This window comes from Erythrolamprus reginae, chromosome 9, assembly GCF_031021105.1.
Source record: "Erythrolamprus reginae isolate rEryReg1 chromosome 9, rEryReg1.hap1, whole genome shotgun sequence".
Lineage (NCBI taxonomy): Eukaryota > Metazoa > Chordata > Lepidosauria > Squamata > Dipsadidae > Erythrolamprus > Erythrolamprus reginae.
Genome location: NC_091958.1, coordinates 24,826,901 through 24,841,335, shown reverse-complemented (window position 1 = coordinate 24,841,335; position 14,435 = coordinate 24,826,901). Strand labels below are relative to the sequence as shown.

At 40.8% G+C, this 14,435-nt stretch overlaps 1 protein-coding gene across 4 annotated transcripts in view; it reads right to left on the bottom strand.

The window, feature by feature from the left end:
• Window positions 1-6,197: 6,197 nt before the first annotated feature.
• CBFB (core-binding factor subunit beta) overlaps window positions 6,198-14,435 on the bottom strand; it is a 50,998-nt gene continuing 42,760 nt past the window's right edge. For all 4 annotated transcript variants that reach the window (XM_070760509.1, XM_070760510.1, XM_070760512.1 and 1 more), the window contains exon 6: window positions 6,198-9,129. In XM_070760509.1, coding sequence (XP_070616610.1) covers window positions 9,061-9,129 — 69 coding nt within the window. In that variant the 3' untranslated portion in view covers window positions 6,198-9,060. The remainder of the gene's footprint in view (window positions 9,130-14,435) is intronic.

Below are 14,435 nucleotides of genomic sequence, written 5' to 3'. Positions count from 1 at the left end.
AACCAATCATACATACAGACATACCAAGCATAATTTTTATAAGCCTAGGGGGAAGGGAATATCTTCCTTCCTTCCTTCCTTCCTTCCTTCCTTCCTTCCTTCCTTCCTTCCTTCCTTCCTTCCTTCCTTCCTTCCTTCCTGTGAACAATGTTTAGAATGCAGTATTGCCAATAATTCAAATCTAACCAGGCTCAAAGTTGACTCAGCCTTCCATCCTTCCGAGCGAGGCGGGTAAAATGAGGACTTAGATTGTTGGGGGCAATAGACTGATTCTGTAAACTGTTTAGAGAGGGCTGTAAAGCACCATGAAGCGGTATATGTCTAAGGGCTGTTGCTATCATCCATCGACCCATCCATCCATCCATCCATCCACCCATCCATCAGTGGTATGCAGCGGTTAAAATGCAGTATTGAAGGCTGACTCTGCCCACTGCCAGCAGTTTGATTTTGACTGGCTCAAGGTAACTCAGCCTTCTCTCTTTCCTAGGTTGGTAAAATGTGGACCCAGTTTGTTGATGGCAATAGGCTGACTCTCTAAACTGCTTAGAAAGGGCTGGAAAGCACTATAAAGTGGTATATAATTTTAAGTGCTATTGCTATTAAGAGTCCATGGGAGACTTCACAAAAAGTGGCTACAAAACATTGGAAGAAGTTGTTAGGATGAGCTCTCCACAGTTGCTAAAGGAGGCAGTTGTTAAACAAGAACTAGTTATACTTTATTATTTGGCATATGATGGGAACGTGGCAGAAGAGAAGTAAACACATACGCACAATCCACGTAACTTCCATGGTAACTGTACATCCAGTTCAGGTATCCAGGGAAATGCCTCTGGCGCTACTTCATGCAAATCCTCTAAGGCAGAGGTCTTCAAACTTGGCAACTTTAAGACATGTGGACTTCAACTCCCAGAATTCTCTAGCCAGTAAGCATAGCTGGCTGGAGAATTCTGGGAGTTGAAGTCCACACGCCTTAAACTTGCCAAGTTTGGGGACCCATGCTCTAAGGAACCAGGCAACACACACCATCGGTGTTGGGAGAAGTCCACGTCCGGCTCAGCTGGTCACAGGTTTCGAGGATCAGGAGATGGAAGAGGAATGCGTCTAGGATGTGAGGGGTCTGTAAGTATTTTCACTGCCCTCTTTGACTTGTGCAGTATACAGGGTGCGCTCCAAAAGTAATGCGATTTTTAAAAAAAAGTAATTTATTGAACAGATTTGCGCAAACACTTAAAATTCTTCAAAGTACTGTCCTTGGGCCTCTACACATTTTTTCCAGCGACTCTGCCATGACCGGTAGGCACCCTGGAAGGTGTCTTCCAGGACCTCTCTCAAGGTCTTAGTTACGTCTGATTGGATCTCTTCTATGGATGAAAAACGGGTTCCTTTCAGGGCTGGGAACAAAAAGAAATGTGCTGGGGTGACATCAGGACTATAGGGGGGGCAGCTTTGGCACCTGGTGTTTGGCCAGGAACTCGCGGACTCGTATCAGCCATGACGAAGACCCTGCAAGAGGTCCCCAGAGATGCCTTCCAGGGCACGTACTGGTCATGGCAGCGTCGTTGGATAAAATGTGTAGAGGCCCAAGGACAGTACTTTGCAGAATTTTAAGTGTTTGTGCAAATCTGTTCAATAAATTACTTTTTTAAAAAATTGCATTCGTTTTGGAACGCACCCTGTACAGGTCCTCAATGGAAGGCAGGTTGGTAGCAATTGTTTTTTCTGCAGTTCTGATTATCCTCTGAAGTCTGTGTCAGTCTTGTTGGATTGTAGAGCCAAACCAGACAGTTATAGAGGTATCTTGACTCATATAGTGGCTAATTCACCCCATTTTGTCCATACTCCCCATCAAATCTTTGGTTCTCTTACTTTTTCCAGAAGTTGGCAAAGCGGGTCCAACAATGCTTTTCAGTTATCTAACTTCATATTGGAAGGCCACCATTGTCTTTCCCCTACCTCTGCGCATTTCTATGATCTTTTAATTGCTTAAGATTGCTGATATTCTTTTAGCATGTACCTTATGTATTGCTGGGGGTTTTTTTGTAAGTGCAAAGAGCGGAGACTTGACGGAGGTGGTAGAACATGCCAACAATAAATGAACAGTTTTGATTTGTAGAGCGAAGGAAAATAAATTACAGATTGGTTAGCAAGATTGCCGGTTAACGTTTTTACCATGTTTTCAAACAAAAGAGGGAAATTCATTAAGTTGCACAGAGTTGTGGCTCCTGTCATCCCTGAAACATTACCGGCATTACAAGTAGTCCACAATTATGACCATAATTGGCCCTTAAAATTTCCACTGATAGTTAAGTGAGCTTTGCCGCATTTTACGTTTCTTGAAAAGAGTTAAGTGAATCACAGAAGTTAGCAAGTTGGTTGTAAAGTCAATCTAGCTTCCCCCTGGACTCCGCTTGTCAGGTAGGTTACAAAAGGTGACACTGCAATTGTTACAAACACATGGCAGTTGTTGCAACCGTTGTTAAGTGTGAAAAAATGATGGTAAGTCCCCCTTTTTCCAGTGCCGTTTGAAGTTTGAATGGTGGGTAAACAAATGGCTGTAACTTGAGGATTGGCCGTTATTTTTTAACCTCCTGCAGTTCTGTGTCGATTAATTAAAAGTTTGGTCCTTTGCTCTTGCTAAATGCATTTTTAAATACTTGCCCGCCTGCTTTTGAGTTATTGCCATTAAAAAAAGAGAGAGAGGGGACATGAATAGTGGAATAGTTTACGTTATTGGGATGCAAACTGTATTCTACTGCAAGGAAATTTAAAAAACAAAAGCAGCCGTTTGTACAATTCTCCAAGAAGGTTCCTTCCCACTCAAACCCTTTCTGAGAGGTTTAAAAACTCTGCACCTGCTTCATCAATGCAATCCACCCCACCTGGTTTTATTATTCCCAATGATCATGGATTTTACCCCAGCTGTTTTGGGATGAAAGGGCGTCAGTGTGACCTGCTTGAAAGCTGAAGACATTGAAATCTCAAATATGAAAGCGTTGGATCACAATCCAAAAGAAATTCATCTAATTTCTAGGTTATTCCTTGTCTGGCTTTAAAATAGCTTGACCCTCCATCAAGGGTGGGTTCCGACTGGAATGGCTAATTGCTCTGGTGCCCGAGTGCGGGATCGAGCGTAAGTTTGCTTCCCGCACATGTGCAGATAGCAAAATCTTGCACGGGAATGCACGTGTGTGCGTATTTTGGTGAGGTTTCTTGCTTCCCCGCATGAGTAGCCGTGCGAGATTTTGCTACTGGCACAGGTGCGGGCAGCAAAATTTTGCTCGATCCTGCACATGCACACCAGAGCCGCAGAGCTGCGTGCAATTAGTTGTTCCGGTAGGAGCCCACCACTGCCTTCCTCTATGTGGCAGTCCCTCAAATATTGGAACACCGCTATCATGTCTCCCCTGGTCCTTCTCTTCACTAGACTAGCCAGGCTCAGTTCCTGCAACCATTCATCGTTATATTTAAGCCTCTAGTCCCTTAATCATCCTGATTGCTCTTCTCTGCACTTTTTCTAGAGCTGCGATGGTGAACCTACAGCACGCGTGCCATAGGTGGCATGGGGAGCCATATTGGAGGGCACGCGAGGCACTACCCTATGTCAGCTCCAGTGTGCATGCATGCTCTAGACCAGCGTTTCCCAACCGGTGTGCCGCGGCACACTAGTGTGCCGCGAGACACTGTCAGGTGTGCCGCGAAGCTAGAACCTAGAGAAGCTCCAGCTGGGCGGGGCGCTGCCGGTGCCGGACCGCCGCATCCGGCGTTTTCCTGCTGGGCCCCAAAGAAGGAAGGCGGGAAAAAGGAGGCAGGGGCGGGGAGGTGCGGCAGTAGGAGTAAAGGGAGCCGCGGCCGCCCCTGCCTCCCCACGGTGCCTCCGGCCAAACGCGCCCCTGGCTTCTCCGCCCTGCCCCATTGCTCGCCCGATCCGCCCACTCTCCTCCGCCGCCGTCGCCTCTTGTCTTGGGGCGCGATCTGCCCCCTCTCCTCCGCCTCCTCCTCCTACCTTGGGGCGAGCAATCCGGGAGTCCGGGACTGTGTGGCTTTGCGCCATGAAGAGAAAACGGCTGACTTTTCCCTGCTGCCGTTTTCTCTTCATGGCGCAAAGCCACACAGTCCCGGACTCCCGGATCGCTCGCTTCTCCGGTCAGCAAAGCCATCTGCCCAAGAAAGCACCGCGCATTGAAAAAGCGTGATGCTTTTCCGGGCAGCCGGCTTGCTGGCCGGAGAAGCGAGCGATCCGGGAGTCCGGGACTGTGTGGCTTTGCGCCATGAAGAGAAAACGGCAGCAGGGAAAAGTCGGCCGGGCTAACGGGAGGCGACGCGTGGCCGGGCGCTGGGGAGGTCTGGGACGGCGAGGGGCTCCGGCTCTCTCTCTCTCTTTGTTGCCGGCATAGTGAACGAGAGAGAAAGAGAGAGAAAAAGGAGGGGAGAGAGAATGAGAGAGAAAGAAAGCAAGAGAAAGAGAGGGAAAGAAAGCAAGAGAGAGAGAGAAAGAGAGGGGGGAAGGAGGGAGAGGGAAAGACAGAGGGAGGGAAGGAGGGAGAGAGAAAGAGCAAAAAAGAGAGAAAGAAAGAGGGATGGAGAGAGAGAAAGAAGGGAAGGAAGGAAGAGAAAGAGGGAGGGAGAAATAGAGTGAAATGGAGGAAGAGAATTTTTTTTGTCCAAACTTTTCTTTTGCCCCCCCTGCCCCCCCCCTTCAGTGTTCCCCAGAATTTTGAAAATATGAATAATGTGCCGCGGCTCAAAAAAGGTTGGGAAACACTGCTCTAGACAGCCGATTTTTGGCCTTGGGAATGACCGTTTCTCCCTCTGGGTGCTTCAGGGAAGTCCCGGAGTGCAAAAAAACCCACCCAAGACAAACTGGAAGTCCATAAAGTCCCGCCCTGCTCAGAGTCTCCGGAGAGGGGCGGCATACAAATCTAATAAATTATTATTATTAAATATACTTCCAGTTCATCCATTGTGCTGAGGGTTTTTTTTGCATTCTGGAGGGTTCAGGGAAGTTTCCTGAAGCAGTGCTTGCCTGAACACTCCTGGAATGCAAAAAACAGCACAATGGATAAACCGGAAGTATGTTTTCTGGACTTTTGGTTTGTCTCTCGGGCAGTGCAAAAAAACAGCACAATAAGCAAATAGGAAGTGTGTTTTTTCGAACGTCCAGTTTGCCTGTTTTTTTACATCACGGACTTCAATGACCCCTAATCACATGTGCGGGGATGGGGGCAGAGACGGCCTGCTACTAGAATGGTCAGGTGCTACACTCCGGTAGCAATTTTTGGGATGCGCAAGCAGCTGCACTTCACCGATCTGCACATGAGATTGGCTTCTGCGCATGCCCAGCAAGTGAAACCTTGTATGAAGACGCTCATGCAAGATTTCACCATTTCTGGCTGATTTTTTGCTTCTGTGGAAGCAAAAATATCGGCCAAAATCTCCAAAATCTCCCTCTCGAGCTTGTCCTCACCCAGGATTTAGCTTGCTGCACATGCGCAGAAGCCAAGTCTTGTGCCACCAAACACACATGCGCCCATGACGGCCTCAGAAGGCGCACTGGTAGCACTGAAGCCGGCAGCCCTTCACTGGATGGGGCGGGATTGTGCGCATCATGGGATCAGTACACATGCGTGGAGGGAGGGGTGTGATATGTGCACTCATGCTAGCACAAACACACAGCCCCTTTTGACACGTGAACCAAAAGATTCACCATCACTGGTCTGGAGTCTCAACATCTTCTTTATGGTGGTGACCAAAACTGGATGCAGGACTCTAGGTGTGGTCTTACTAAGGGTTTAGAGAGCTTGATCTTGATTGCATCCTTCTGTTAATGCAACATAGGATTGGCTTTTTTGGCTGCTGGCTCATATTTATTTGGTTGTCTGCTAAGACTTCAAGATCCATCTCACAGTTCCTGCTATTAAGCCTAGTTTCACCAAGTCTATATATCCACTTTGGGTTTGTTTGTTTTTTTGCCTAATTGTATATACACTATGAAATTTGATGTTTTAAGCAAAACTTACTTTTTCTAATTTTCAACTGTATTCTGAGAATTTATTCAAAAAGAAACAAAATAATGATCATGCTTCAGGAATATTGCTTAGAAAAATAATAATTTGCCCAATGTTTATTCTTTAAAAGTGAGTTTTTCTGTTCCTGCATTGCTTCAGAATATGGTTACAAAGAAATAAACAGCCACTCGGTTTCACTACACAGAAGTTTATTATGAACATGACAGAGAAAAAGACAGCAAAAGCAATGTTGATGCTTTAAGGCAACTCTTAAAAGATGTTCTATGAAGATGATGCAACATCTGTTTAAATAGAAATTATGAAAATATCAAATTGCATCAATAACTTAATGTTTAAGTTCAATAGGTTTGCACAAAATAGCAACGGAAAACACTTGTTGATCTTAATGCCAGCATTAAGATATAGCGGCCTCTTTTGACAATCATATCGTGGTTTAATAAACCTTTGCATCGCAAGGCATTAAATCAGGAAATTCCTAATTAACCATAGCTTCATGTGTAATTGGAATTTTAAAAAATGAACAAGGAGAAACTAGACTGCAAAATTGTGATGATTTTCATACTCCACTTTATTCTCTAAACAATTGGAAATTTGAAAACTACAATCAATTTTAGGTATCTTAATTTAATTGAGTCTATCATGAACTGCCTGAAAATATGGCAAATCCCCTTTATAGAGCCCACCTTATTAAACCAATGTGGTCAATGGAATTGACCATAAGTAGCATGGTTCTAAGGAATAGGATAAAAATATTTACACAACAAAGGTTGATATGCAATAATATAGTTTGTGTACTTAAGGTTTTATTTCATCCGTCAAATCATATTGGAAAACACCAGGTAACATCATGCTATTTTGTGATTAAAAGGGAGCAGAACATTATGGATGATAACAGCAGCTAGAAACTCTTTGAAGCATTATTTCTTACGGAAACTAAAAAAAACACACTGAAAAAAAAGTATCAAAACTAATAAAATGAAGTGTGACAATGATCTGTTTAGAGATCTATATGGGAACAGTACCAACAATCAACCGTTACGGTAAAGAAAAAATCCAGGATTGCCACGTCTTGGGAATTTCATCAGCTATTAACATAAATCTGTGGTTGTTTCTAATTCAGCTCCCGTTATTAAAAATAATAATGCATCTTAGTTATTCTTCTGGAATCAGTAGAATATTTTGGGGGAAGAGGATTATATACAAAACAGTAGAAATATAAATGCAAAAATAACTGATAGGAAACAATTAGATGAGATGATTGCAGTTATATCATTATTACATCCTCAAAATTAGCAAGTAGAACTTAAAAATCCTGAGGTTCAAATGATGTGGAGCCTTAACTTCCAGATTGAAGAAACTACTACTATGGGGTTGGTAGTAGTTGTAAAGGCAATTTATTTGGAGTCGATTCCTTTCCTTGGTGCAAAAGACGCTAGCCTTTCTGACTCGGGTCCTGTTGCCATCCATCTTGTGAGTTTATTTGGGGTCCATTTCCCTAGTGACCACCTCATCCTCTGAACCCTGTAAGAAATCTTTTCAGAAGAGGCACCACGAGTGTGTGTGTTTGACCTTGGCCTTCCCCAGCAAGTGGCATTCGTATGCTGGGTTACTGGTTTAAACCATAGCTGGTCAGTTTCCACACCAACATATATGATTTGGAATGGTGCCATGTCAATTTTTAAAAAGCACGAAGACCTGAAGTAGGAAGACCTCACATTCCTGGTTTGTGGCCAATTGTCACCTTGGCTAGCTTACCTTCTTGCCTGCTCATTCACACTCTAAAGCCCTTGGAGGGTGTTTGATGGGCCAGCAGCAACTCTGCTTCACGAGGAGGGGATGGGGTTCCAAAATGAATGAGAAACATAATGCCGCATTACCCAATTATAAACAAAACAAGCCCTTTATTTGTTGACTAAAATATTGAAAGACCAAGGAGGTATGTTAATTGTGCAAAATGTAAGCAGGCAGAATCCTACCCTTGCATTTTGTCTCTAGCTTTGGCAGACTGAAAAAACCCTGAAAATCAGATAACCATGATTCAACCTAAAAGGAGTATCCACTCTTCTGCCAATGACCATTATCTACTCACTCTAAAAGTCTAAATGACTATTTCAGGTAGGTATTTCAAGTGGATGGCTTACATAAACAAAGCAAAACTACTAGGTACAACATAAAGCAGAGAGTACTTCTTGAATAATAAATGGAAGGAGGGCAAGGTGAATATTGATTGTTACTCCAAAGCTTAATCCCATTGGAAAATATTGAATCAACAGCAAGTAAACACACACAGACACACAAAAAGGAATCTTGCAACCGGTGTGAGATTTTGTACACACGGAACCATTACTTAAATGTCTTGACTTCAGAAGAACAATTTCAGAATTCAATTTAGAGCAGAATGTGCTGACAGGTTAAGATTCCTTTAAACATATTGCCACTGGAAATGTAAACTAAAATAATAGGATGCTACGGTACTTTTAAAAATAAAATCATGTAATTCAGTAAATCAACAGACAACACTTGTGTTACTTGCTTCAGGTTGCATAATGTAAAAGGGTAAAGTCTTTTGCAAATTGATAAAAAAGTGCAAAAAGAGACAACCACAAAGAGCATGCGCCAAACGCAAGACCACTATGACAAACTTCCAACATCTCATATAAAATTAGTTTAGAAAGTTTTTTTTTTTTAAAGAACTCACAAAAATTTATTCGGACCCATCCTGAAATGAACAAGTGTCGGCTGAGGGACATTTTTATGGCTGCATAAAGTTCTCTCTTTGCTAAAATAGTGCCAAGAAATCATAAGTTTGCATAGAAAAAACAAGAATCTCAAATCCCCACTGGTGACATGCTTAAAGAACAGAAATACAGGTAATGCAACACAAACATAGTGCAAACCATGGCAGGACATGATAGTTTGGCTGCCGCAGATCAGGGGAAAGGTTATATATCCTTATATATATATATCCAGTCATCACAGTTTCTGGTCTTTTAATTCCATAATTTGCCAAGTTTAAAAAGCGCAGCACTGACTCTCAGCGCAGTTTGAGATCATCGCCACTTCCCAGGTTTGATCCAGGACTAGGGTCTTGTTGTCTTCTTGCCTAGGTGAGACAAAGGGGACAAAAAGAAAGGATGCAACACAAATTAGAGACAATAAAATCAATTCAAAAAGGTCTCCAACCTTTCGGGCCTCAGGGACCACTAGATTCATAATTTTAAATCCTGTGGACCATTAATATGATCTGCCTAATGACAGGCTAGGTGGTCATGTGACTGTGTGGGCCTAGCCAACTCAATGTCACTCATGTAGAGGGGCACCTGGCCAGCCTCTACTTGCCCCTCCCCTCCCAGCCGTTCCTCATCTCCAGGCTCCTTAGGGCCCCAACAGGAAGCAGTTGTTGGAGCTAAGCAGCCACCACAAGAAAGAGTTGGCAAAACACCTCAATTCAAATTGGATCTGCTCAGCAGAAGCACCTCACTGAGGACTACAACCATAGGCTTTCCAAGCAGAGGGAAGTGCAAGGCCAGGTGTCGGCGCCTGGAGGCTCAGAGGACTGAGATGATCAGCCAGCTCCAGGCCATGATGCTTTCCCACTGGAGCAAGGATCTCTGGCTCTTTGCCACAAGCAGCACTTCCTTCCAGCCTTTGCCCAAAGCCCCTCAGCAGGAGGCGGAAGCAGGCCCCAAGTTGGAATTTTTGCCCCCCTCCGACCCGCACAAAAAGACACTGAAGGGGGAGATTCTCTGCAGCACCACAAGTGTTCATTGCAGTTATCCGGCCCAGGGGCTGTAGTTTGAGAACCCCTGATTTAGTGCAATATAAAAAATGCAAATAATTTTTCTGCGGACCACCAAAATATTCTTAGGGACCACCAGTGGTCCACGGACCACCAGTTGGTGACCGCTGCTTTAGACGACATCTGAAACTACTACCAGGACAATTAACAAACTGAAAACAGAATGATGGATGGTCTTGGCCTCACAACGCTGCGTTGGTGCCCAAATTGGAAGGTTTTAAAATATCCAGTTCTAGATTTACATGTTTATCTAGGCATCTTGTCTCTTCTTCTGCAGAGATTGTTCCTATATTTCACAGAGTCAGATACTCTGGGCAAGAAAACTTCAGCGTCAGAGGTCTGCTTTTTCACTAACTTCAGACATTCCTAACATCTGGATTTTCCACTTAAAAGCTTCCATCTTTCTGTGTTAGCCATGATGAAAGGCTATAATCATATTATTTTATTTGAATAAAGAATATTTAATGAAGTTACAACGGCACTGAAACAAGTGACTTATAACCATTTTTCACATTTACGACCAAGGAAGCCATTCCCGTGGTCGTGTGATCAAAATTTAGATGCTTGGCAACTGGATCATATTTATGATAGTTGCTGTGTCCTGGGATCATGAGATCCTCTTCTGAGATCCTTCTGACAAGTAAAGTCAATGGGAAAGCCAGATTACCCTTAAGAACCTTGTTACTGCAATGATTCATTTAACAACCTGGCAAAAGTCGTAAAATGGAGCAAAACTCACTTAACAATTTTCTTGCCTAGCTACAGAAATTTTGGCCCCAGTTGTGGTCATAAGCCAAGGTCTATTTTAACTACAAACTCTGAATCTTTACATTTAAAAAAAGTTCACTGCCATTACCATTATCCTGGAAATAATTTTATGAGAGAAGTTAAACTCAAAATTTCTACTTGTATAGTTGCATTAAAAATTAAACAATATGACCAACAACCTCTTTCAAGAGCTTCAAACCATATACATTTAAATCAAATCTTTGCATGACAGACACAATACGAAAGCCATTATAGCTAATGTATAAACTCAGTAACATAGAAGGATAGGCAAAAATTAAAAATAAATACACATTCACTCTTACCTATTTCTGGGAGCAAACAACATATCATTCTAGATATTGCTCTGTTTATTGAAATGCCACAAAATTGTCAAATCCATTGTTAGTTAAAGCAACTCAAACAATTTCATTAAATATCTAAACAAATTAACATAATGTGCATATACATGCACAGAAAAAAGTGACATTAGAATTAGCTGCATAAAGGTTTTATTTTCTTTCACTTTTTTTAAAGTTATATTTTTTATTTAGTATTCTTAACATATACAATTAACCAAACAAGCTTTAAACTAAAAAGAAATTTAAAAAATAGAAGAGACAACCCCAAATGAATTCAAAATGCAGGTTAAGAAACAAAAGTAAGAAAAATAATCTTTTATTTTATAAGGAGCAATAGTTATTGGTTACTAAAAAATTCACTAGTGTAATATGAATAATATTTGATATTATTGCAAGATATTGCAAGATTTCTTTTATAACACATATAGTTACATTCTTTGATAGAATCTTTTCCAAAACAGCTAAGACCATACATTTCTGACAATCATTCCTTCATATTTGGGATATCACATCTGTATTTTCTTGATATGATTCTTTTACTCACTCTCCTTGCTCAATATCACCATAAATCCCGATAAACAGATTCCAGATGTATTTCATTTTGGGGCTTTTGGGAGGAGAGATTAGAAGCCACTTTATTTAGCCATATAATAAGATAATTTAATTTTAACCAGTCTCTGTGCTAAAAAGAGTTCTGTTCATATACCAAAAGTTTTCTTTCAGATAGACAGCTGAGGTCCAACAATACTGAAATTCAGGTATTCAAGTACCATATATTTTACACAATTTTGAGATATTAGAATTTTGCTAATCCAAAAATTGAGTAAGGCTAAGGAGATGTAAAATAAAAATAAAATCAAATTTAAATTTTCTTTCTTTTTTCTTTCTTTTGTTTTCTGTCATCCATCCATATATCTGTCTGTCTGTCTGTCTGTCCTCCTCCCTCCCTCAATTAAAGTAAACCTAGGCAATCTATTACTACATCAGTTTTGATGGCAAAAACAATTACAAGCCTATATCTTAAAGTTTACTTTTTAAAAGTTATTGTGTCATCATCATCATCATTACCATCATCATCATCATTAAACCTCAACCTATATAAAGCTCCTTGCTTACTCAAGAATACCCTAAAATGTGCCAATAGTTCACCATTTTCAATTAACCAAGTTAATGGTTAAGGAGTTGCCCCATAATCATCTTTCCAGACAATGTTTCTCTCATGGTCTGGCTGGTTGAAATTCAGCTTAGAACTGAAAAGACCAGGAAACCCTAAGGGGTTCTAATCTTTTCATGTAAAACCACATTCTAAAGTGGGTTCTCAAATTCACTAGCTCAACCCAGGAAAGGCAGAAATATTTTCTCAGTTTGCACATGAATATTTTTGATTGTATGTTAAAAAATGGCCAAGCAAGTACTATGAAATTAGCAGATGGCAGACTGGTTGTCTTTTTTATATCCGGTGCAGACAATGCAAGCAAACAAGCAAATAATAAACTTGATGTTAAATGTTGACATAAAATTTCCCCCCTTTTCAAGGTGAACAAAATAAGATATACCCTCCGCACATCTATGCATTCTCAATACTGACTGTTGAAAGTGCCTTCTTTCTTATATTTCAGAATTATATTCTGATTTGCGAGTTTCAAAGAGGGAGGAAAAAAACCCCACAACAACCTGAAGGGCCATTTAATGTCCACAGAAATATTTATGGAATAAATATATTCATGGAAATATTAAATAAGAGGCTAGACTACTGTGTAAAAAAAGCCAGCAAAATAAACCAGTAGCAAGGCAGCTATAAAATTAAGCTGTTCTGAAAACTGCTTTCTTTTTGCTTAGAATTTGCCTTGTATGTAGCAGAGAGCAGATAAGCTTTGCAACTCAGGCAAACCTGTAATTTATGCTTTTCTTTTAGTCAATGCAGGTTAAAAAGGGCTGAGCAATAGTGAAACCATGACTGACAATGATCAATAGTGATTATATATTTATAACACCACTATTAACACAAATTTTCTTTTTCAAATAAAAGCATTTTTCCTAATAGAAAAAAAAATCCCAAAGAAGCTAAGACCTGCAATAGACTTTCAAAAAGCCATATAAAGATTTGTCCAGCTGAGAAAAATGAATGAATGTGCCAAGGATTCAGTTTTCAGTTAAGAAATTGCCCATAGCTTACAGTTTCATGTTACTTTTTCAAGGAAAATCTTTTGGTTTTTACTGTAATTGTATTTTCTTATGTTTAATAATCTTACAAGCTTCTTTGGTAAGACTTGTGTGTCCTGAAAAACAGGCTAAACATCTTTTAAACAAACAAAGGCTATCAGAGCCTCAATTAAATGTTTCAGTATTTCAAAACATGCAAAGTAATTTTTCCATGACCGTTTAGCTTAAATGTCACTTCCCCTTCTCTGTTTTCTATAGAAACCCATCAACCAAAGGATAAGACATAATATTTTTCTTATATTTATTCTCAAGGCAACATTTTTCTTGCCTCTAGACTACACAATTCAAACAGAGGATCTCATGTCAATAAAAGAACTGCTTGAAACTAAGCGGAATTCTAAAAGGCTGCTACATATATCTTTTGGAAGTTTAATGCAAGTATATTTACTGTCTCCCCACAAGGCAAAACAGCATCTTTTGTAAAATCCCCATTATGTGGTAGGACTTGTGGTGAGACAAAGCTACCGCAAGAATAGCAGCAACAATGGCACACTGGCAATCTCTTGTCGGGGGCATTAACATATATCCAGCAAACAAAATCATTGTAATGTTCTTGTTTGAACTGATTTATATATCTTGCTGTGTTGTACAAATGGGATAAGCCAAGCAGCCGGCTTTGCCTATCTATCTTAGCTTTGCAGCAGCACTGCCCATGGGGAGATAAGAACAAATAGTACAAGGACTGGCCTTAAGAAGATATATGCTCCAATGCCTAGGTTTGGAATGTTTGCTTTGCTTCTCTCCTCAATAGGGAAGAGTAATAAGCTAGGGAAAGTATACTTTAAATTCTAATAAAAACGTTAGTTTCCGAGATGCGTGGAAATTAAGGCAATCACCCTTGTAAAAAGGCATTCATTAAATGTTACATCGCATACATTTCTTTACTTTGAAACATTATTAAGACTTTAAAGTTGTCAGACAGGAAGACACACTTTACTTTCCATACATAAAAGGAAATTTTATAGGTAATATTTTCCAGATGTTGCCACATGGTATGCAGCATCAATCCACATGAATCTTTTGTCTCCTGGCTGTGACTACAACTCTAGGTCCCGTCTTCCAACTGCCCCGTCCTTTTAATTTCAAAATCAGCTACTGCTTGTGTTGTAAAGCTTTTGGAACTTTCTCTCATTTATTTATTTGGATTTATATGTCACCCAATTCTGATTTAATAAGAGTTATCTCCAGAAGATGTCTTCCCTTAAAATTCAGTGGTATGTTTAACTGCAACTTCTTGTGCTAAAAAAAGAGCATCTCTTC